This window comes from Ambystoma mexicanum, chromosome 6q (genome assembly GCF_040938575.1).
Source record: "Ambystoma mexicanum isolate Mex_15411 chromosome 6q, UKY_AmexF1_1, whole genome shotgun sequence".
Taxonomy (NCBI): domain Eukaryota; kingdom Metazoa; phylum Chordata; class Amphibia; order Caudata; family Ambystomatidae; genus Ambystoma; species Ambystoma mexicanum.
In genome coordinates, this window is record NC_090937.1 from 1,529,272,112 (window position 1) to 1,529,295,746 (window position 23,635).

General features: G+C 48.2%; 1 protein-coding gene across 3 annotated transcripts in view; it reads left to right on the forward strand.

The window, feature by feature from the left end:
* PTPRA (protein tyrosine phosphatase receptor type A) overlaps positions 1-23,635 on the forward strand; it is an 874,792-nt gene that overhangs the window by 755,587 nt on the left and 95,570 nt on the right. For all 3 annotated transcript variants that reach the window (XM_069632225.1, XM_069632227.1, XM_069632226.1), the window contains one exon: positions 5,773-5,849. In XM_069632225.1, coding sequence (XP_069488326.1) covers positions 5,773-5,849 — 77 coding nt within the window. The remainder of the gene's footprint in view (positions 1-5,772; positions 5,850-23,635) is intronic.

Here is a 23,635-nt window from a genome sequence, read left to right on the forward strand (position 1 = left end):
GCAGGGGTTTAGATCAAACTGCCATGATTTTTCCCGACCGCGAACAAAGGTAGCTAAAAATCGGGTCAGCCATGTTTTTCAATATTGCACCCAAGACCTATCTGTAAAAACAGACTCTGGTCGACTTTTTTCCGCCATTTCTTTTAGGAAAGGTCCTTCTTGTGTTTGTCTCTGTGCGCCAAACCAGGTTTGGTCCCTTTGTTCGTTGGTTTTTGGCAGGCTTCAGTGCTGGGGTGGACAGGATGTGAGGGAGTACCCGAAACGCCCTGTGCTTAGTCTCCTAGGAGACCTGAATGCACTCTGGTGTGATTGGCCGGCTGCCTGTCCGGCAAGGACATCCATCCTGCTGTGTGAGTGACAGCCAGGCTGGAATGAATGGGGGAAAACTGTTTAAAAGCAGGTCTCTGGGACTTAGAAAGCAGAGTCGACCACTGGATCGAAAGAACCAAAGACGAGTTAAAGGAAGAGGACTGCTGTAACTCCTGGACGACTGGTGAAGCCCTGCTGCAGTTCTGAATTGCCTGAAACTCCATTGAAAGAGAAGCCCTTCAAGGTTAACTTCTTCCCTTGAGTTTGCTGCGAACAACCAACTCGTAAGCCGCCTGGACTCCGTCCCCTACTCGAAATTTCTGCAGAGTGCTGTGGAAAACTGGATAGCCAGTGGGAAGGATATCAGTTTGTGGACTTTAAGGCACTCGCACCTTAAACTGACGTTTTGTGGCATCGTCCCTGGGCAGTGCAAGAACCTCCCGACATCCTTCTTGTCACCACGACTGAAGCTCAGGAACAGTGAGATCTACTCGAACTGCCAGGAACAACTGCCCCAGCTACAGCTCTTCTTCAATCTAAAGGTACTGTGCAAACGCGGTCCGGAAATCTTTTTGGTCATCACGAAAGTTCGTGCAACTTTCCCAACTTCGAAGGCTAGACATTCCCTAAACATTCGTCTAACCTTTTGCCTAGCCAAATTCTTCTAAACTCTGTGGCAAAGACTTAACCGTTTACTACCAGAACTGTGCTATCCTATTCAAAGACTCTGAACCATTGACTTTGGCCCAGGCCTATGAACTGAATTGCTGGTTGTAGTTTACTGAAACCCTTTGCCCTGCCTATGAATGTCTTTGTGCTACTGATTCTTATAACCTTGTCTTTTTACCCCCTTTAAAAGTATCTGAAGTGCTATTTTGCTCCCACCTCAGGGGAGCTGAACTTGTTGAGTTACTTATTGGTTGTATATTTGTGGTGTATTAAGTATATGATATTGAACTGTTCTTGCTAGTGTAATGTTTTCAAACTGACTTTGTAAATGTATATTCTTTTACCAAGAAACCTTGAGTGAGAGTTTGTTTGAACCACTGTATTTGTTGGTCCTTTGTGTAACTTGTTCCTACTGCTCACTAAACTCTTGAGATAAGTCTGGCTGCTCAGCCACTGCTACCACATTACTGTGTAGTACAGGCTTGTACCAAAGGTGAAATTATACTGACATTTGTAGTCTTAATTGCATGTAGTGTTCCCAAAGGGCTCTGCATGCCATTCTGCCTAACAATGGCACCAATACTTCCTTAAGAATGAATACAATCAGATTTCTTAATGAGCTAAAATTACATGATAAAGCCATGACTAAGGATGTTGAATAATGTTTAATTGATTTCCTTCTAATGATAAGTTGTACAATAATTTGTAGATCTTTATTAAGTATATTGTTGAGCTCGTTATCTCAATGAGCTATGCACATTATTTGTATTCTTTTCTAATGTTTGCCTATAATGTATTTTAAATTTGTAAATCTAACCTGTTACAGAACTGAATGTAATTTTGTCGTGTTTTAAATCTCGGATTTTAGCTTTTGATCTTTCTTATTAATATTGTGCAATGAAACCATTATTTTCACTTCTTAAAGTTGATTAATTTCAGCTAAATCAAAGATTATTGATTCTTTATCTTTAGAGCTGAGACTATTGGCGTCACACATGCATTCGTTTTTCCTTATTTGTATGATAAACTGTTCCTCAACATTGCTCTGATTTTCCGATTAGCCGCCGCCTTCCAGTTCCCATCAGTGTCCGTCCTGTGCCCCTTTGTCTCCTTTCACTTAAGTCTCTACTCTGCGTAACCTCAGCATTACATCACCCATTCATTTAGTAAACCCTGTTTTTGCAATATCATTTAATAGGATTATGTAAACCTTGTACTGCAAGGAATCATAAAAGCTACTTTTCATTTCAAATGGTGATGGTCGTCGTAACCCCTTTCGAAGATACATAGTAGAGGTCTCTACTGAGAACGAACACAGCAACAGAACGAATAACCTGTTCTATGGGAAGGTGCCCACTCGGGAGAGTCTACAACCGTTTTTTAGCTCACTGCACCTTTCACAGAGGAGAAATAGCCATTTGCATATCAGTCTGGTCCCACCCAAAGGGCAGTCTAGCACTGAAATGCCAGGCAATTCTCCTCTGAACAAGAGTACCAACAGCAACCACAGACACGTGTTTCAACCTAGTCAGGCCTTATCAGTGAGGTGGAGCTGTGCCTCCTGAGCACAGTGAGCAAGGGGTCCATATCTGGATTACCCTGGGTAATTTAGGGTGGGCCTCTGTGGGCAGGGGGTCCACGTCTAGATTACCCTTGGTAATTTGGGGCGGGCCTCATCAGCGACATGAAGCTGTGCCTCTCTGAGCAAGGGGTCCATGTCTGGATTACCCTGGGTAATTTAGGGTGGGGCCTCATCAGTGACGTGAAGCTGTGCCTATGAGCACATCGAGCACGGCGTACACATCTGGATTACCCTGGGTAATTTAGGGTTGGCCTCATCAGTGATGTGAAGCTGTGCCTCTCTAAGCACTGTGAGCAAGGGACCCACGTCTGGATTACCCTGGGTAATTTAGGGTTAAGCTACGTTGCTCAGTTGCTCACTCAAAAAATGTGTATTCATTATTTCTCACTAATTGGAGAGTATGATCATGGTCCATATTTTATTTACTCTCATGTCTACATTTAACATATTTCTTTAAAAGGGACAGAACATGATCCAAGATTCTGTCTTTTGTGGACCAATTTGCGGCATGGACGGGCTCTTGGATCCCAAGGTGGTCATGGCTTATTTTTGGTCGGTTATCCTGTCGGTTATCCTTTCATCGTAAGTGTTCATGAATGGCCTACAGCATGGGTTTCTGGCTCCATTACTCGAAGGCAGCCAGTGCTCCGGATAAGATTTTGAAGGGGGAGCATGTTACTGCCCATTTTAGGAGTAAAATAACTTTTAGGGAGCAAAAAATGAAGTTGCATTCCCAAAGGAAGTATTTTATGAGCAAGTAAAAATGATTCAACTATAAAACAGAAATGTTTTTGTAATACTTCTTTGCGGCTTGTTTATTCAGGCGCATTGAGAGATTTGTATTGGGCCGTAATAATAGTTTCCTGCTATCGTACTAAGTCCACTACTCCTCCAAACCTATGCATGCAGCTTTGTGGGTGAGGGTGAAACCAAGGGCACAAGGATGTATGTGTCTATTTCATACTTTTTGCTGGAAGTATTTTTATTCCCTATTCTAATTTTTGCTGATTATTTGCCTATTTAGGGAGTAAAGTGACTGAGGCACCACTTTTCTGTAGGGCTGCTTACGCCTCCCTTCCCTTTTGGGATAAGAAATGCACAGGATTACACAGAAGGTCAATTTATTCATAAAATTGAAATAATTGAACCAATTTAAATATAAACAAATTATGCATCTATGAAATCCCAACTTCAATGATGAATGATCAATACACGTACAAGAGCTGCAAGTATTTTTTCCTCTGCTTTACTAAATATTAAATGCTATCCTCCGTTCTGCTTGGTAACAGAACATCTGGCATCCTCTTTGTAGATTAGAGTGCCCATTTAGGACTCCGGAGAATGTGGTTGTCATAAGACTAGTGTCTGAAGGCTCTTTGAATATACAGTTGCTGCAAAGGGCCATTATGACCCAGAGAGGAATGCCCACTTGGCAAAATGTATTTGAGGTCTAGTTTCTCATAGTCTGATGTTTATCTAGCTCTGCCCCTTTAAACAAATACAGCCTCTTTCTGGCCCTGTGGCAGACATCCAATCTCCAAAGCTCTGACGTTTCCTTCCCCCTGGAATATGGGGGGTTTCAGTAAGAGGGGACCACCACAGACTAATTTCCAGAGCAGATACATTGTATTTTTCAGGACCGCAGCTAATATCAGAGACACATGGATGTTATAAATAGGAAGCATTTGTCTTATCATGAACATTTATAGTTGAGCTTCAAAAGTGAGTGTTCACACTCGTGCCCTGGGAAAACATCCCCCCATGTCCTGTAGCTTGTTGGGGGATGTGTGCACCTTTGCCGTCCAGGCCAAAGTGACTTTATTCACAGTGCAGCCTTAAAAAGTCTTCATTTTCTTGAAGTGCCTTTTACATTTCCACAAAACAGGGCCACATTATCAGATTTCTGAAACCAAACTCCTAACAAAAAATTGCTGGCTGCTTCTTGTTAACTGGACGTTTTTTCTCTGGCCTTGTCAGCTACTTCGGACATATATTCCGATAGTGGATGTGCTGCAAACATCAGACATTACTTTTCAGGCTGAAAATCACACGTTTATTTTTAAACTGGTGCTTTTCTTTGCATGTTTTTCTTTGGTTCTTGGTTGGGCTGTTTCACCAGTGGTCCATTATCCTCAACAAGTCTGTTCTAGGAAGAAATTCCTTACTGCTGAAGGAGGGATAGGTAGTCATTGCATTGCATCTGTAGATCTGTGAAACGCCACCATTTACAGTAAGGAAAGAGACGCAGTGCTAATATTTGTTTAGATTCTTTCAATGTGAACACGTCATTTCCCAGTTATTTCTGTCAACTGAGCAAGGACACGCTCATCTCTTATTTATTTACAGCGCCCGAACTGCGGCACCGTCCTCCACCGAGGATATGGCATTATTACCTAACAGGAGTGTTGGAGTTAGAGTTGAGAACACCAACTGCATAAAGCAAGCCTTGGCAATGTCAACAGTTTGGGCTTTTATGCTGGCCTGGGAAAGGCACTGCCGTATTGGTATTAACTGGCTATTGATTGTAGCGGGTGCAAAATGGTGCAAATACGTGCGCATCTAATAGCAAAGCTTGTTTTAACAGGATTTCATTGAAGAACACGCATAGTGCTTATAAATAAAATAGCTGAAGGCAGACCCGGTTAAGACATTTTGATTACACCAGCAGGTTTACAACTCCAATCAAGTCATTAACTCTTCAGATGACTGCTTTGAAACAGCACTGGCAGACACTTCTAGTTAAACATTTGATGGTGAGGCTTGATTAAAGCAAGTTCTAAGAGTTCCAATGAGGAGGTGTTTTAAGAGGGGAAGGGCAGCAACTGGGTGGGAAAGGCCATGGGGGATTAACATGGTCATGGGCAGCCAATGGCTGGACAAATAACCAAACATCTTCACAGTTTGAGACCATCCTCAAATGCCATTTCTCCCTATATGTGCTCTAAGGCGATAGTTTTGGTTTAGAGTGCCACTCAATAGTCCAAACTAAAAAGCCACAATGAAAGGTATTATTGTGGAGGGAAAAATGCAGGTTGCAAACACTAGTCTAACTTCTGTATTTTAGGTCTGTCACAATGGTGTACATGATCTGGACACTGTCTATTGTGATGCATGATTTCTTTCAAATGTATGGATTGTTACAGCATGTACAAATATGTCCCTGATGTAGCTCTACCGAATCTAAATCTCTCTATGCTTTTCCCTTCTTTCAGATGAATTTAACAGAGTAATCATTCCTGTAAAAAGAGGCGAAGAAAACACAGATTATGTGAATGCTTCATTCATTGATGTAAGTTTGATTTAACTTTTCTTTCTCTTTGCTCCAAAAACTATGCTTACTAACTACTCCTCAACATGATTCCTATTTTCTGATTACCCTACTTCCTGGTCCCATCAACGTCCTCCCTGTGCCTTGTTGCGTCTCCTAATTGCCATGACCTCACCAACACGTGACCCATCATTCAATATTCCTTTAACCATACCCCATGCAATTACGGACTACCCTCTACTAAATCCACTCTACTCTGCAGTTGCAGTCGTCCTAGTCCCAGTGTCACCTACCCCCTTGTATTTTTGGTTTTGGTGCTTTTTGGTGGCATCAGCCACCAAATATCCCCAAAACATTGCTACTGTAAATGAGAAAGGGTAGTAGTATATGGTGTTGGCATGGCAACTTGCTGACGCTTGGCGATGAAATCACCGAAGCACCAGCCGGGCCTTGTTTTTTCAAGGAGGTCTTTGCTTCTGCCACATTCGACTGTACTTCAGCATGACAGGAAGTGACCCTGACAGACTCCTCTGACCTGACTATGACGTGTGCGCTGGCGAGTAATTGCCAGTGCTGGCGATGATCTCTGGGTATGGGATTCTTTGTCAGTGCGCGCACAGTCGCCAATTAGTAACTTTTGACGTGGCTGGAGGGCATTGCCCCTGCCCAGTAGTAATATCAATGGTAGAGGCAACAGAGGCAGGAGCCCACCTCTGCTCTTTCGGGCACCCTACCCCACCTCTGCTCTTTCAGTCTGCTCTTTGGGCCCCCGCCCGCCCTACCCCACCTCTGTTCTTTGGGCCCCCGCCCGCCCTACCCCACCTCTGTTCTTTGGGCCCCCGCCCGCCCTACCCCACCTCTGCTCTTTGGGCCCCCGCCCGCCCTACCCCACCTCTGCTCTTTTGGGCCCCCGCCCGCCCTACCCCACCTCTGCTCTTTTGGGCCCCCGCCCGCCCTACCCCACCTCTGCTCTTTTGGGCCCCCGCCCGCCCCACCCCACCTCTGCTCTTTTGGGACCCCGCCCGCCCCGCCCCACCTCTGCGCTTTTGGTCCCCGCCCGCCCCGCCCCACCTCTGTGCTTTTGGTCCCCGCCCGCCCCGCCCCACCTCTGTGCTTTTGGTGCCCGCCCCGCCCCGCCCCACCTCTGCTCTTTTGGTCCCCGCCCGCCCCGCCCCACCTCTGCTCTTTTGGTCCCCGCCCGCCCCGCCCCACCTCTGCTCTTTTGGTCCCCCGCCCGCCCCGCCCCACCTCTGCTCTTTTGGGCCCCCGCCCGCCCCGCCCCACCTCTGCTCTTTTGGGCCCCCGCCCGCCCCGCCCCACCTCTGCTCTTTTGGGCCCCCGCCCGCCCCGCCCCACCTCTGCTCTTTTGGGCCCCTGCCCGCCCCGCCCCACCTCTGCTCTTTTGGGCCCCTGCCCGCCCCGCCCCACCCCACCTCTGCTCTTTTGGGCCCCTGCCCGCCCCGCCCCACCCCACCTCTGCTCTTTTGGGCCCCCGCCCGCGCCACCCCACCCCACCTCTGCTCTTTTGGGCCCCCGCCCGCCCCGCCCCACGTCTGCTCTTTTGGGCCCCCGCCCGCCCCGCCCCACCTCTGCTCTTTTGGGCCCCCGCCCGCCCCGCCCCACCTCTGCTCTTTTGGGCCCCCGCCCGCCCCGCCCCACCTCTGCTCTTTTGGGCCCCCGCCCGCCCCGCCCCACCTCTGCTCTTTTGGGCCCCCGCCCGCCCCGCCCCACCTCTGCTCTTTTGGGCCCCAGCCCGCCCCGCCCCACCTCTGCTCTTTTGGGCCCCCGCCCGCCCCGCCCCACCTCTGCTCTTTTGGGCCCCCGCCCGCCCGGCCCCACCTCTGCTCTTTTGGGCCCCCGCCCGCCCGGCCCCACCTCTGCTCTTTTGGGCTCCCGCCCGCCCCGCCCCGCCTCTGCTCTTTGGGCCCCCACCCTACCTTCTCTCTCTAACCCATTTTTTTAAAATGAATTATTTGTATACATTATGTATTGGCACTTCTCTGTTAGACGGATCAACCTATACTATATAAGTTTATGATTTGAATTTACAATGAACTTATTTCGTCTCATAAATCAAGTTTGAATAAACTAATTGTGTAAATATAATGTTCTCTTAATCTCATTCAAACCCTGTTTAAATGCAGCATGAGGGTAGGTGTGTAGTTATCCTAGGTACCCTTGAATATAAATCATGTTTGGACCTTAGGAGTGTCCTACCTTTGCTAGGATCCGCAGCAATGCCAATTGCTGAGTCTTTAGTGCATTAATTGGGGGTTCCTTTTGCACCCTTCTGTCTGTTTATATTGATTATATGGATAACCAGCGGTTATCTTCAGGCACCTATTGGTGCTGTTCAGAATCCCACTTTTTAAATATATGTGCAGAACTTCTATTGGCTCTTCGTACAGCTTACATTTGTATGTAGAAGGCTCACATGCCATGAATGATTCTGTGTACTTTGTGCACATTTCTGTAATTGCTGTGCACCACCATGATGCCATAGCAATGTAGAATATTGTATTGCTGCCTCCCTCGGAGACCTACAATGCATAGCGCTCGATGAAGAGTGTGACCGGCCAGCACAAATCCTATAAGGATACAAGCAAAGCCGCAACATGTTGCCTGGTACTGGTTACAAACTCCCACAGCCATTAAACACCTTAGACCACCAATGGGCAGAGACCCCAACTCACTTGACTTATCGTAGGGTAGCCCAGGCCCACGAACATGAGGATTCAGCTTCCCGGACCACCATCCCTATTCTGCAACGGGCCCACAGAAGAGGGGTTTAGCCCACTATTTGTAAACTTTGCTGATTATTACACCTCCCTGGTGGATACAGGGTAAGGTAGGCCTGGGACGGCGGACCAATCGGAGGATTGGAAGGGGGGGATTAAAGCCAACCCAGGAAACCAGATGTTATGAGTTCTTCGGGTGAGTTCAGAGGAGGATAAGGTGGTGGTAGACCAAGAGACGAGCCGGAAGAATTGAATTGTGGATTATGGAGGGGTTTATTGGTGCGGTATTGAGTAGTGTTTGCAAGTGGTACTCTGGTGTGTGGAAAGTGTGGTTAGCAAGCTTCATGGAAGAGGGTATTGTGAAGTCAATGCGCTTGTGTGGAGGGCATTTCAGTAGTTGGAGGGAAGGAGTTAATAGTGTAGAGGAGGGAGAAGTAGTGTGGGGGGGATTATCATCAAAGGGTGGAAGTGTGAAAAACCTCACAGCGACAGAGGAGAAGGTAAAGTGGGGAGGAGTGGATAGGGAGTATAGTGAGAAAAACACAAAACCAGAGAGTGAACTTTCACGAACAGTCTTACAATTCCCCAAACCCTTTAAAACACTAACAATTGGTTAGAGTATTGACAGTAAAAGTCCCTGAGGGTCTCTAGTTGGGCAACATTCAGGAATCTATCACAGACACTTTTAGACAGTGTGGATCAATAGGCAATATCACTGACGTGGGGTTATGGACACGTGGGTTAGGGAGGAGGGTCAGAAGGCGAGAGAGAGAGAGGGAGGGCCTCCTGTCCCTTTGAAGGTTCATTAAATACCCTTGAGCAGTCTGAGATTTGGTGCAGTCTTTGAGCCGTCTGTGACAGTGTAAAATGTGATGTGCTTCTTCCCTGTCTCTTAGTGCAGTGCAGGTAGAAATCGAGAATACGCTGCTACAGTTGGGTCAATAGCTTCAACATGCTCTTCGACTTGAGTGACAAAAGGAAACACAGCAAATTTGTGTAAAAACTATTTTCTGCAGAATGCCCAATTGCAGCACTTTTAGATATCACCATGCAGAATCATGGGATGAGCAAAGCGGGAAATTGACATTTGTGTGACTTAAGTGTTTTTCTCTTTGTTTGCAAGACTTTGAAGGTTTGAAGTATTATGTTATATTGAGACAAATTAGGCTTTTTAATAGGAAAATTGATCATGCATGCAAACCTCAGGATAGAAAAGAACATCTCTAGGAAAAACACAGATGTCTTAAGACATTGGGTTGGATAGGAGGTAAGGGGCACAGGTAGTAGCTGCCCGTAATGTTCACTTGATTCACTGATGTAGCCAATTGAGGAAGGTTCAACAAACTGCAACCTGCTGTCATAAAATATATGTCCTGCAGTTCAGAAATACTTAAAGAAAACATTACAAAAATTGTACAAAGTGGAGGAAAGTTGATTCCCTCGAATTGAAAGATTATCCTCCATAGTTGTCCTCAGAGGAGTGTCTTTGAGGGCTCATGATCAGAGGTCTAGAACTCTTATTATTCAAATGTTATGTATGGTTTCTTCATGATGACTATGTACTGATGATCACATTAGGGAGGAATAAAGGTAAAGGTGGTGTGCACCATACACAAGCACAGAGAATTTTTTCTATTTTTTATGAACTCTTTATCTGTATTTTCCAATAAAAACAATCACAAATCACAAGTTATTTTATCGTGAGACACCTATATACAATTTTCCCCATGTAGAATGCGTATTGAAACATTGAAACCACATACATACATACATAGAAAGGCAACAAGACACACTACCTACCTGCACACACATAACTCTCCACACCGATACTAGTAACTCAACCAAACGTACATTTGTTCCTTCACCACAGTTAATTCAAAAACCTGCCCTCATTAAATGGTCCCCACATTTCCAGATCGGATACTTCGGGATCCTGTTTCTGCATCATGCACTTCTCGTAGCTCGATAAGGTCTGTAAATCCGTCAGCCAACTCTCTACCATTGCTTTTTCCTTGTTTTCCATACTCTCAAGATTTGCTTGGTCGCCACCATGAGTGCTTTATCAGTCGAACATCCGAAACTATGGGCCACATTACATCTGCCCTCTGTCGAAAGTAAAACTACTGAGGAAGGTGACCTCGGGAAAGTCGCATTAAAACTGTGTCCAACCTGTCCAATACGTCCTTCCAAAATCAATAACTCTTGGGCAGTCCCAAAACATGTGTAACAAAGTGCCTCTCCCCGGACCACAACCCCAACATGTCTCGCCATATTCAATGTATGTGGTTTGTGTATGTTGTGGCAGTCCCTGAACTTGGGAATCAACACTGGGGTGGTGAAAGGCGGTGGGGGGAGGATGCATGCTGCCCTAAACTAGTGGATGCTGGACCTATAGGAGTTACAAGAGTGATCCATATGTAAACCCCAGCACTAAGGCAGGGGTTCATTCATAGGCTGCACTCACATCTCCCTAATAGGTACACAGAACAAGCAGGAGAGAAGGGGAACGGAACGATCATTGGCGATGACCCTGCCTTTCAGAATTGCCACCTTAAAGTCATTTTAGCTCCCCAGCCAGGAATAAACACTCCTTCTCCTTTTAAGGAAAAATACTGAAAACACTTCAAGGCCCCCAGCAAGCGAGGAAATATTCTTTGCCTTTATAAGTCATCATTGCACCAAACTGAGAGGACCGGGCGATACAGAATTGAAATTGACTCTCATTGTATGTAAACTAAAGAAAGTAATCAAAGTCCATTCTCCCCTCCATTGAATGTCAGAGGATTTAATATTTCTGTTCTCCTGTGACAATGGAGACTTTTACTTCAAATGCTAGACAAGCCGATGGGCCCATGGTGTGAAGCAGGAACTGGAAACTGAGTTTTCTAGATGCATACACAGGACATTTCTAAACTACAAAATGGTGGGATTGCTTAAAGTCCACATGGCTCTCAGCACGCTAGCCCAGCGCATACAGCCCATGGTCACCACTATTTCTAAACACCACCCAAAGGGAGGGGAGTCCAACCTATATAAAGTAGCTGATTTATTCTGGCTATGTGGGGCTTTGGAGATGGGGAGGGAGAGATGGATTGAAGGAGAGTTGAAAGTTGGAGGGAGAGAGGATCGAGGATGCTGGGGTTGGGGGGCTTATTGACACCTGAAGGAGAGAGATCAAGGTTGGAAGAATACAGTAAGCAGGTTGGAGGATGAGTTGGTGTCATCTGGAGCGCGAGTGTGTGTAGTGGTTGGAGGAGAAGGATCATCAAACGTAAAGTAGTGAAAGGTGGCAGAAAATGGACTAGACGGGATTAGATGACTTTCTCATACATGGAACTGGGAAACCTGAGACCTCAGCATCAGTTGGAGTGTCAATGTGTAAAGTAGACTGCTCACAGGCTTCTCAGCCTTCCCTGCATCTCTAAAGTGCAGATTTAACCAGAAGGAAAAGCTAGTACTCCCTGCCTGCAGTGTCATCCCAGGTCTCTGACTATATGGAAAAGAGGATCAATGTGTCAGCCAATCTGGCTCCTTTTTCTCGCTTCTGAAAGTTGATGTGGAGCACACCGAGTCCTTAACCACTGTCCTCTAAAGAGAGAGACAGTGGGCAGTCCCCATTATGAGACATTTTGGCAATTGAAGGTCTGTACAGGGTGTGCATAGTGCCAAAACACAACTCAAAATCATCGAAGTCCTCTACATTCAAAATGTGGATGTTATTTCCACTGCAATGTTTCCAATGTGCCTAAAACAATTCAAAGTATGTTTATGCATCGATTCACTATGATCCCCCTCGGTGGAACTTTTAGGGAGAATTCTCAGAAATTCCCTCCAATTTAGAGACCCCCAGCGACTTTGCTGGATTTTGAGGACTTTTTAATCTGGAGCGAGTGAGACCCTTTTTCCCACTCCTTCATGTATTTTAATGTGGATTTTACCTAAGTGTTTCTTTTGGTTGTGGAGTGACACAGGGAAGTCTTTCAGATTTCCCAAAAGTTTAAAATACCTTCTCTGGGATAAACTACTGTTTCCCAGAGCAGTAAAGTGAAATTGACTTTACTTACCATTGCAACTTTCTAGACCCAGCACACACTATTTTACAATAGAGTGCTGGAGGGGTTACCTAGTATCCCCTTTGTCTAGCTTCTCATGTAAACATTTTTATGTTACCCATTTCTCATTGAATGGCTGGTGGCAGTGGTTTCATTTAAACTACCATGGTGTGTGTTTACTGCAGGCTGCGTTCACAGCTGCTGCAAAGCAACCACGGGCTCCATCTTTGTCAAAATGGCTCCTGGCCTTCTTTTTTTGCCATCTCTTTGTGGAAAGGTCCTTCTTGAGATTTACTCTGCGTGCTAAACCCGGTTTGGTTGCTTTGTTCATTTTGCCTTTGGCCAGATTCACGAGTGAAACCCGACTCTGGTTTCAGAGTGTCTGGGGTAGGTAGGAAGTGAGGGAGGTGCCGAAACTCCCTGTGCTTAGTCTCCTAGGAGACCCAAATGCACTCTGTGGTGATTGGCCGGGCGGCTGACTGTCCGGCAAGTACAGCCACCCTGCTGGGTGATTGACAGCTAGGCTGGAATGAATGGGAGAGAACTGAATAAAAGGTGAGTCCTTTGGTTTGGAAGGCAGAGTCGACCACTAGACGAAGGAACCGAAGAAGAGCTTGCTGCAACTACTTGAACGTTGGTTTGCCCGGTGAAGCCCTGCTGCAGTGCCAAAACGCCAAGTTTTCATCGACAGATAAGCCCCTGCAATTAGCCCCCCTAATCAGCTTGTGGCCCTACATTTGATTCTTCTTTTCATCAAAGACTCCTAAGAACTTGTGCAAAGACTTTTCCATTTACTTATCAGAAGTGCTTCATCCTATACAAGACTTTTGCCCATTGACTTTGGCTTAGCCTATTGAATTGTATGAATCTTCTTGGAGGATCCAAAAGTATTTGCCTGCTTAAGAATATTTGTGGTCTCTTGTGTTCTAATAACCTTTGCGTTTTACCAATTCCTGAAAGTATTCTAAATGCCAACAGTAAGATATTAATGTCCCCAGCACTCTAGTTATTGAAGTCATCTGTGGGTGTAGGTTGCGTCTGTGGGCCATCCCAATAGGCTTTTTACTGATTTAGAAACTAAAGTTTATAGTATTGAAGTTTATTTGTGTGTTACTATTATACTGCTCCCTTCTGAAGAAGGCTTTCTAACTGACTGATAAATTAATAATTGTTTATGCAAGAAACCTTGAGTGTAAGAGTTTATTTGAATACCTGTAACTGTAAATCGTTGTGTACCTCCACTACAGCTCACATTTACTTTTCTTGAGATAAGCCTGGCTGCTCAACACGCTGCCAACACTGTGTAGTACAAGCTTATACCAAAGGTTGGGTTGCCTATACCTGTAGTCAGTTGTGTAGTGGTCCCAGAGGGTACTGCATACAAAATGTACCTAACAGGAACTCATCTCGGTTGCCATACAAATATTTGTTTCTTTGTGTGCATCTGAGCTCTTGCACATTCTCTCATTCTGGTTGTTTCTACCATACTTTGTTACCCCTTGCTAGGTGTCTATACAAAGGTTGGGTCTGTCATGCCATAGCATTGATGTTTCTTTGGGTGGCTAGGCAAACATGTGCATGGCATTCACAGGACATGAAGCCTATACTTTAGGTCGGCCAAATGTTTTCTGTGTCCCTGAACACAACTGATCAGGCTGATGTCAAACTGAAATAAAATAATCTTTTAATCTTTAATAATTGACTATTTCAGTCACCACAGGCATTAACTGCTGATTCAGTGTCATGAAATAATTTAAAACACGTTTTAACAGATAATCGTCCTCAATATTCTATTCAGTAATCTCTCTGCAAGATCATTTCCCCCTGCATATTTATTAACACTGAGAATACCCGTTTCACGACTTTAAATTATATTTGCTTGCAGTACATTCTGCTCCTGTCTCGGCTTCCCACTGATCTCCGAACTGACTTTGTCTCATGGAGAGGTTATTTTCTAATATCCCTTTTACGAATAGAGGTAAAATTCCTGCGTGGGAGGGCACAGAAAAGCACCTCTTAAACTTTAAACCAAAGCGAGAACATGACTATAATGGAGCAGAGTTGGGCATCGTGATTATGTATTTATTCATTGTAGAATAATGAGTAGGTTCATTAGGTCGATTCTGTGCTCTATTTTGCAACTTAGCTTAATAAAAGCCTATCCCTGGGAGTGTGATTTCTTTCTTTAAAGTGTCAGGGCTAGGTGTGGGCATTGTGGGACCTGATGCATTGTAAAGAAATAAATGATGAGCTATTGGCAGTAATACAAAATGAGCATATTGCAAAAACACATGGGTGTTTACATAGCTTTGTACACGTGATTGCCTCGAGAATTGGACAGTGCTGCATCCTCGATCACACCAAAGCTGCCTCGTATGTGCCTTCAATGTCCCTGTAAGAACAAGAAATGATTTGAAAGCAAATGTTTGTCTGACTTTCAATGCCTACGCAGGCAAACCCTTTGCTATATTTCCAACAATATCCTCCACTATACTCCTTAACACTACTAAAATCCACCCTGGGATGCATCCTGACCGCCTGATCCTTTGCTCTGTGCAAGCCATCATATTCTAGAACATCATCCTTGTTCACGCCGTGCCAAAAGCTTTCTGCCATCTTCAGTGTGAACGCCTTTATTTTCAGACTCCAGGGCCTTCAGCCTCACATTCTAAGTGGTCCACAGGTGTCCTCCTTCGGGAGGACCATGAGAGACTCTTGGTGTCAAACTACAGAATCCTTTGGTCTTTTAATGTTCAGGCTAACATGAAGTGCCCGGCTATGCTGCCTGATGCAAGGATCTGCTACCTCTGCATCCCTATGATAACCTGTCTGGTTAGTCTGATATAGGAGACGGTCAAGAAGACGAGCTCTATACGTTTTATTAAAGAAAAGAAAACCCTCTTGGAACTGTTCACCGCTGCTTGGGATATCGGTCCTGTGGGCCTGGTTCCAGCACTTCTTGGTGTTAGCCCTTCGTGGGCTCTTTGTCTCAACATACAGCCATCTTGGGCCTCTGCTTTGCTGGCTTCCTGCTTGAGGTATCTGGCTTGTACCCCCCTGTTTGCACAGTTCTTGTTTCTAGCCTTTATTTGGCTCTCTGTCTTAATATGCGCTTAAGGTATCGGGTTCGCCCGCCTCTCAGTTCCGTGTCCCTCCTTTTTCCTTTCTATGTTGGGGTGTTCTTCGGGAATCGTGGCATTACGTCAAGGGATCCCGGGGTTCCTCTTCGACGTGGCTTGGTGTTCGATGTTCCCCCTATGTGGCTGTTGGGGGTCGGGCATCTGCTCCTGACTGTGCCTCTGCTTGGCCTCTCCCATAGTCGCTTGATGCAAGCCGGTGGGGATGAGCTTTCCCGGCTGCAGCTCCTTCAGTTGTTAGAGGCATTCTCCAGCATGGGGTCTGGCATGGATTCACATGCTCATGAATATTCCCTATCGTCAGGCTGGGAATCATTGGTAAAGAAAAAATCAGTTTGTTTCGTTTCTGAATTGTCTTTCTACTACTAACCAATCACTGGTCCCTGGGTCATACTGTTCCCAGCCAATGACTGCCCTCTACCCAGGCCCCTCCTCTGGCAGCCATCTTCAGATTTTTACCGCGCGTTCAAGTGTTGGGAGTCCTCGTGCTATAGCTCTTGAGCTTTTACTGCGTTTTGCCTTTTTCCTAAGAGTTTTCTTTTATTTTTCAGTCAATTCGAGCCTCAAGCTCCACAGATTCTTCTTCTGATCAACGGGGAACCGTTTTGGAATTATTCTACGCCCCTCAAGGATGAATTTTCGTTGAGTTTCTCTTCTTGGAGGATCCGGAAAATCTTTGAGGACTACCCCGCGTGGACATGGCCCAGGACAAAGGAGACACAACGCCTACTGGATCCAAGCTGTTTAGGAACTGTCCTGGATGTGGATTGCAGAATGTCTTTAAGAAGGATGAGCATTTCCGGTGCCTCTCCTGCCTTCACGCTGACAAGTCACACGTGGAGGAGGACTGTGCGTTCTGCAAGAATATGTCCGCCCGGACCATGAAGGACCATCGTAAATGACTCGCTGACTGGCTGGAGGCGAAGAGCCCAGCAACAGGTGGGAAGAAGTCTGAGCGGTCTTCTAAGACCTTTGAGGGCGCTCGGGGGACGGGGTCCAACAAAAGGCAAAGCACCGCGAGTCTGCGGGCACCGGGAGCACTGTTGGTTCGGGCTCATCGGCTGCCAGGCAGGGCGTGATTTCCCCGACACCATCAACTGCGAGCCAACGCTTTGGCTCGGGGAAAAGGAAGTTGGAGAACCCAGGTAACCTTCGGGATAAGCCCCGGTCCATCCCGATGGAGAAAGCCGGGGGTGGGGCGACGTGGTGGCCCTCCACCCAAAGGTGAAGGCCCCAGACGTGGCCAAGGTCATGAAGGCCCTGATTCACCCGGCGAAGGCCTTGATTGAAGGAGGACGTGGCGGCACTGGCGAAGCCTGTGGAGGCTACCCCAGTGGAATCGACTTCTGGGTCTAGGATGTCTCTGCCACCCCGGAGGGAATCATCTTTTCAACCTATCGAGAAGATCCCTGTAAAACCCCGGGACGAGAAAGAGGGGGTGGCACATAGCCATAACAGACACAGATACCACCTCCGAAGATGAGCTGGCTGGCGTCAAAAAGATCCTGGACAAGAAGTTCGAGGAAGTCTGGTCCTACAGGAGGGATCCTGATGAGGCAGACGTAGAGAGCAACGGTGGAGCTGACGAGGAGCCGCGGGCCGTGGAGAAGACAGAGGATCCCATGCCCAAGTCATCGCTCCCCTCGCAACCGATGCCTATGCCACAGGACAACACGAGCGATCTTGATGGCTATCCAGACCTTGTGTACGGCGATAAGGACGAGGTTGCCCTTACCCCCAGCGGACGATCCAGCGGCGCCTGGACCATCGGGGAGCCCACCGAACAAACAGAGGCGAATCCATCCTCCCCTCCTTTCCAGCATTCACCTCCTTCCCCTCCACCGAGGGATGAGATGGGAATTTGAGACGGCTACGACGGGGACTGGCGACGATGGTGGTGATGACGGGACGGATCTCCCATCACCCCCTGCCCGGGCCTCCCCTCCCGACGAAATTGGCTCCTTTTACGCCATGATCGACAGGGCATCAGAGCTTTTCCAGCTTTGTCCCAAAGAGCAGTAGGAGGGTTTCCTCTACCAATGATGGGAGGCCAAGAGGAAGACAGTCCTCTAAGTCCCGTTAATAGACGACATCTGGGACGAGGGACTATCGCTGCTCAAGAACCCGTCCACGGCTCCTGCGAAGAGGGACCGGTATGAGAATAAGTACCGGGTCCCAGATTCCGCCCCAATGTGCCTCAGAGCTCAGCCATCCCCGGATTCAGTGGTCTCTGCGGCAGCAGTGAAGAAATCGGCAGGGACGACGGCATCAACTTCCACTTCCCCACCAGACGGCGCGGGGAAGAAGCTGGACGCCATGGGACGACAAGTCATCTCGTCGGCAGCAACGGCCATCAAGGCGGCCAACACCCTCGCGATCGTGGCACACTACGACAGGGAGCTGTGGTTCAAGATCGCTCCCCTCCTGGATTTCCTGCCAGACAAGATGGCGGAGGCCCTTGAAATCCTACAGGAAGGCGAGGTGGCATCGAACCATGCCATCACGGTGGCCACGGACATCGCCAAGACCAGTTTTCGCCAGATGGGAAACAGCGTTTGCCTCCGCCGGTGTGGGTGGCTCTACGCCACCGACTTCCGACAGGATGCTCAGACCAGGGTACTGGAAGTGCCCTTCGACGAGAACAACCTGTTTGGCAAGGCTGTAGATGAGTCACTGCAGGCCATCAAGGTAGACACCGAGACAGCCCGGGCCTTGGGTTCTCTGCATTAACGATGGCTGTCCTTTCGGACCCCCGGAGGCAGGTCTCAAGGTTCCGCCAAAGGCCCGCTCAACATCGCAGGAGGCCTACAGAGGCCGCAGCAAGGCCGGATGACATTGGCGTCGTCGCCAAAGAGGCCAAGGCGGCAAGGCATCGGTGAAGCAAGATTGAACTGGCCGTGATGTCGGGCCCCCACCCAAGCACCGCGGTGGGAGGGCGGCTGGCGAATTTCGTCAGCGTGTGGGAGTCCATCTCCACCGACCGTTGGGTGCTGGATGCTCTGGCCAACAGGCACACTCTGGAATTCCAAAGAAAGGGTCCCCGTCTACCATCCGTGGCCAGGAAGGAAAACTACGTGCCACAACTACTTCTGGAGGTAGGCGCAATGCTAAAAAAGGGTGTGATAGAACTCGTCCCAAAGAGGCTGCAGGGCTCTGGAGTATACAGCGGTACTTCCTCGTCCAAAAGAAGACCGGCGGTTGGCGACCCATCCTGGACCTTCGCTGCCTCAACAAATACATCAAGTCCCAGAAGTTCCAGATGGTCACCCTTCCGCACGTGCTGGCACAGCTGGAGGAGAGCGACTTCCTGTCGTCACTGGACTTGGAGGGTGCCTACTTCCACATCCCTATACACAAAGGACACCGAAAGTTCCTACGATTCGTAGTCCAAGGGCGACGCTACCAGTTCAAGGCACTACCCTTCGGTTTGAAGTAGTGCTGAGGGTCTTCACCAAGTGCCTGACACCGGTAGCAGCGCTGCTGTGCCTGCAGGGGATCCACGTATACCCCTACCTGGACGATTGGCTCATCCGAGCAAAGTCAAGAGAACTCTCCGTCGATCACACAGCGAAGATGGTCCAACAGCTCACGGATCTGGGATTCTCAATCAACTTTGCGAAATCCCACTTGGTACTGTCACAAGACGCCCTGTTCCTGGGAGCCAGACTGGACACAGTGGCGCGATTGGCTTCATTGCCGGAGGAAAGGACGAAGGCCATCCTGGGCAAGGTACAATGACTGTTGACCATGGACATGGCCAGGGTGAGGTCCATCAAGTCCCTACTCGGCATGATGATCTACCTCATGCGCCTATGCAGGTTGCAGATGCGACCACTGCAGGAGTTCCTAGATGCCCATTGGATGCAAGCAACGGGCAGTTTAGAAGACAAGATCTCCCTCAATGAGCCGTTCCGCCAAGCGATCTGGTGGTGGGGCATCCGCGTGCATCTAGCGGCGGGTATGGACTTCCAGACCCCGACACATCAGGAAACGGTGATGACGGACGCCTCCCTGGAAGGATGGGGAGCGCACACCGGAGATCTCCACGCAAGAGGCCTTTGGCTCCTGGAGGAGAGGTCACTACACATCAATATCCTGGAGCTCCGAGCCTTGTTCTGGGCCCTCAGGTCGTTCCTCCCATCCCTCAAGGGCAAGGTGGTGAGCGTCTTCACCGACAACACCACCACGATGTTCTACCTCTGGAAGCAAGGGGGCACCAGATCTCCAGCCCTATCCAAGGAAGTGCAGGATCTGTGGCACTGGGCCGTTGTCCACGGGATGTTCCTGGTACCCTTCCACCTGGCTGGAGTAAAGAACACCGTCGCCGACTCACTCAACAGGGAGCTGCACTTGTGCCACGAGTGGGAACTCCGGCAGGACCAAGTGGATCTGCTATTCCAACGATGAGGCAATCTCCAGATAGATCTCTTCATGACAGCGAGAAACACCAAGTGCCGGAGGTTCGCCACCAGGTTTCCCCAGCCGGGGAGCATGGGCGATGCATTCTCCTTCCCCTGGGACGGCCTGTTCCTGTATGCGTTCCCACTGTTGCCGTTGCTTCTGCGACTCATCAGTCAACACAGACGGTCCCGGTGCAGGATGATCCTCGTCACACTGGCGAGGCCGAGGCAGATATGGTTCCCAGCCCTTCTGGACTTGTCAGCGCCACTCCCCCCTCCCCCCCAGTCAAACTGTCGACGGACACGGATCTTCTCGCCAGGGAAGGAGGCGCCATCCTAAATCACGACCCAGGATCGCTGAACCTGCAGGCCTGGCTCCTGCAGCACTAGAGTTCTGAGGCTACAATATCCCAGCGGACTGCAAGGTGGTCCTTGCAAAGGCCAGGGCATCCTCGACTCTTCAGGGATATGGACATAAATGGAAGAGGTTCTGTGTCTGGTGCCGTGCACAGAAGATCAACCCTCTACGGGTTACAGCCCCTCAAGTTCTGCCGTACTTGCTGTCGCTAGTCAAGGCGGGCTGGCACATGCTTCCATCATGATCCCTCTGGTGGCTATTTCCTGCTACACCAGAACTCCGGAGCAGTCGTTGCTGTTGTCTCACCGCCTGGTGAAGGAGTTCATGAAAGGACTGTTCCGCTCGTTCCCACCGGTGAAGGCTCCGGCCTCGGCGTGGGAGCTCAACGTGGTGCTGACCAGGCTCATTGGCCCACCATTCGAGCCTCTGCATTCAGCATCGTTGAAGTTCCTATCGTGGAAAACAGCGTTTCTTGTGGCCATCACCTCCGCACGATGAGTGGGAGAGATCCAGGCCCTCTCCTGTAAACCTCCATATCTGACATTCCACAAGACGAGAGTAATGCTGAGGACGCACCCCTCCTTCATGCCCAAGGTGCCGACCTAATTCTAATTCCATCTCAACGAGCCCTTGGTGTTACCTATTTTCTTCCCGTGGCCCTTGTCACGGCCGAGAGGACTTTGTACTCACTGGATGTGGCTAGAGCGCTGAAGTTCTACGTAGACCCTGCAAAGAGTTTTTGGAAGACATCACAGCTGTTTGTGAACTTTGGACCTGTGAACCAAGGGAAGGCCCTCTCAAAGGCTTCCATTTTCGGATCGCTCTCCGGCTGCATCATGAACTGTCACCGGTTGGCAAACCGAGCCCATTCGACCAGAGCGAGCGCTGCTACTAAGGCGTTCCTGTCTGGTGTGCCCCTGCTGGACATCTGCAGGGCTGCTATGTGGAGGTCGACACACTCCTTCACGAGATTCTACTGCATTGACCGGGATTCCAGGGAGGAGTCCAGAGTCGGTCGGTCAGGCAGTGCTGCGCAACCTGTTCGCTTGAAGGTGAGCCTGGTGAGGAGGTAAGAGATGCTTAATGTTTAGTTGTTGAAATGCTTAATGTTGAGCCTTGCCACCTCCCGTGGTTGTGCATGTGTACTGCTATGTATTCTTGCATTCATGAGCATGTGAATCCATGCCAGACGCCATGCTGGAGAAGGATCAAGTTACTTACCTGTAACTGTTGTTCTCCAGCATGGATCTGGCATGGATTCACATGCGAACCCTCCCACCTACCCCTCTGCGTCTCTTCACTTGGTCATACTGTCACTTTGCGTGCTACCAAATCTGAAGATGGCTTCTGGAGGCGGGGCTTAGGGAGAGGGCAGTCATTGGCTGGGGGCAGTATGACCCAGATACCAGTGATTGGCTACTACTGAGAAAGACAGATGAGAAACGAAACTGATACTGATTTTTTCTTTACCGAGGATTCCCGGCCTGACAGGGAATATTCATGAGCATGTGAATCCATGCCAGACCCATGCTGGAGAACAACAGTTAGTAACTTGTTCCTTATCTTATACTCTCAGGAATACATGAGTGCCAATGGACGGGGGTGGTCTCAGTCTGGAAAGGTCACACCTTGAAACTTTTTTGCTGACTTGAGACTAACCCCCATAGTACAGTCTTTCGATCCCAGCTACACTCGGCAGTGCTCGTTGGTGTTATCAGTAAAAGCAGCACAGTGCAAGCCAGTTCTTCAAGGTAAATATACCCCCTAATGCTTCATACTCACCTCAAGGCAAGCAAGAGGTCCAGAAACAGGCCGACATTCGCCAGCTAAAGACGCCTTTGCGTAAAAGGGCGAGAACCGGGAACACGCTTAGCTGTGCCAAAACAGATGTATGTCAGAAGCATGAACAGTGAAGGCGAGCATTCTTGGGTGGTGTGCGAAACAAGACTGTCCTAAGGGTGAAATGCACAGTGCAGTGTACCATATACCTTTTTTGCAGGCTAGATGGTGGTTTAAACATGGCGAGTGTCAAACAGCATATGGTGCTGCATTGTGCTCACGTAGCAGGGGGGGGGTACATAACTGTGTTTACCTTATTGCTTAGGTTAGTCCTCATCAGATAGTACCTAGTGCTGCCTCCCATTTGTTTTGTGACCGTCCAACGGCACCTTCTACATCTCCTTACCAATGAATGTTCCAGATGGATTTGCAAGTAGAGCCCGCCTGCATGATATACACAGCTACTGCACTCTCAGGAGGACTTATGGGAAGGAATTGAGACTCTTGACCTGCAGTCCGTAGTTCAGCTTTATGCATATTAATTATTTTATTTGTAACGAGCCCTAGGGTCGCAAATAGACACACAGCCATAATTCAGTAATGACAAGACAAACATACAACCAGGATCAATTTAAACCGAACATAAGTAGCTGAAACCAAGAAGACAGCTATGCAAAAATGTGTTTTCAGCAAACATTTGAACTGTTCCAGTGATTTAGTACATCTTAAGTCGGGAGGTAGTGTATTCCAAAGATCTGGGGTTGAGTAATCAAAGGCCATGTGGCCAACCTGCTGCAAGCTGAAGCGCGGAGCAGGCAACAGACACATTATTTGACCTCAGGTAACCACTACATTCTATCCTTCAGGCTGGCACCATAGAGGCATTTATGGGTCATAACCAAAGTCTTAAAAAGAATGCAAGATCTAACCAGGAGCTAGTGGAGCTGTCTCTGTGCCTCTGAGACATGTTCCGTGTGAGCCAGACCAAGAACAAATCAAACAGCTCCATTCTGTATAGTCTGTGTTGGGGAGAATTCTCTAGAATGTGCTAATTTCCCTTACTTTTTGAGACCCCCAGCAAGTTTTCTGGATTTCTAGGATTTTAATTTTTACCTGGAAAGAGTGTGAGCTTTTTTTCCCATTCTTTCGTGTATTTTGATGTGTGTTTTTACTTTTGGCACAGGGGTGTCTTTCAGACTTCCCAAGGTTTAATTACCTTCTCAGGGACTGGCTACTGTCTCCCAGAGCATGTAAAGTTAGATTGACTTTACTAGTCTTTTTAAATTTACAGACCCAGCACACACTATCTTCCTATAGAGTGCTGGAGGGGTTGCCTAGCATCC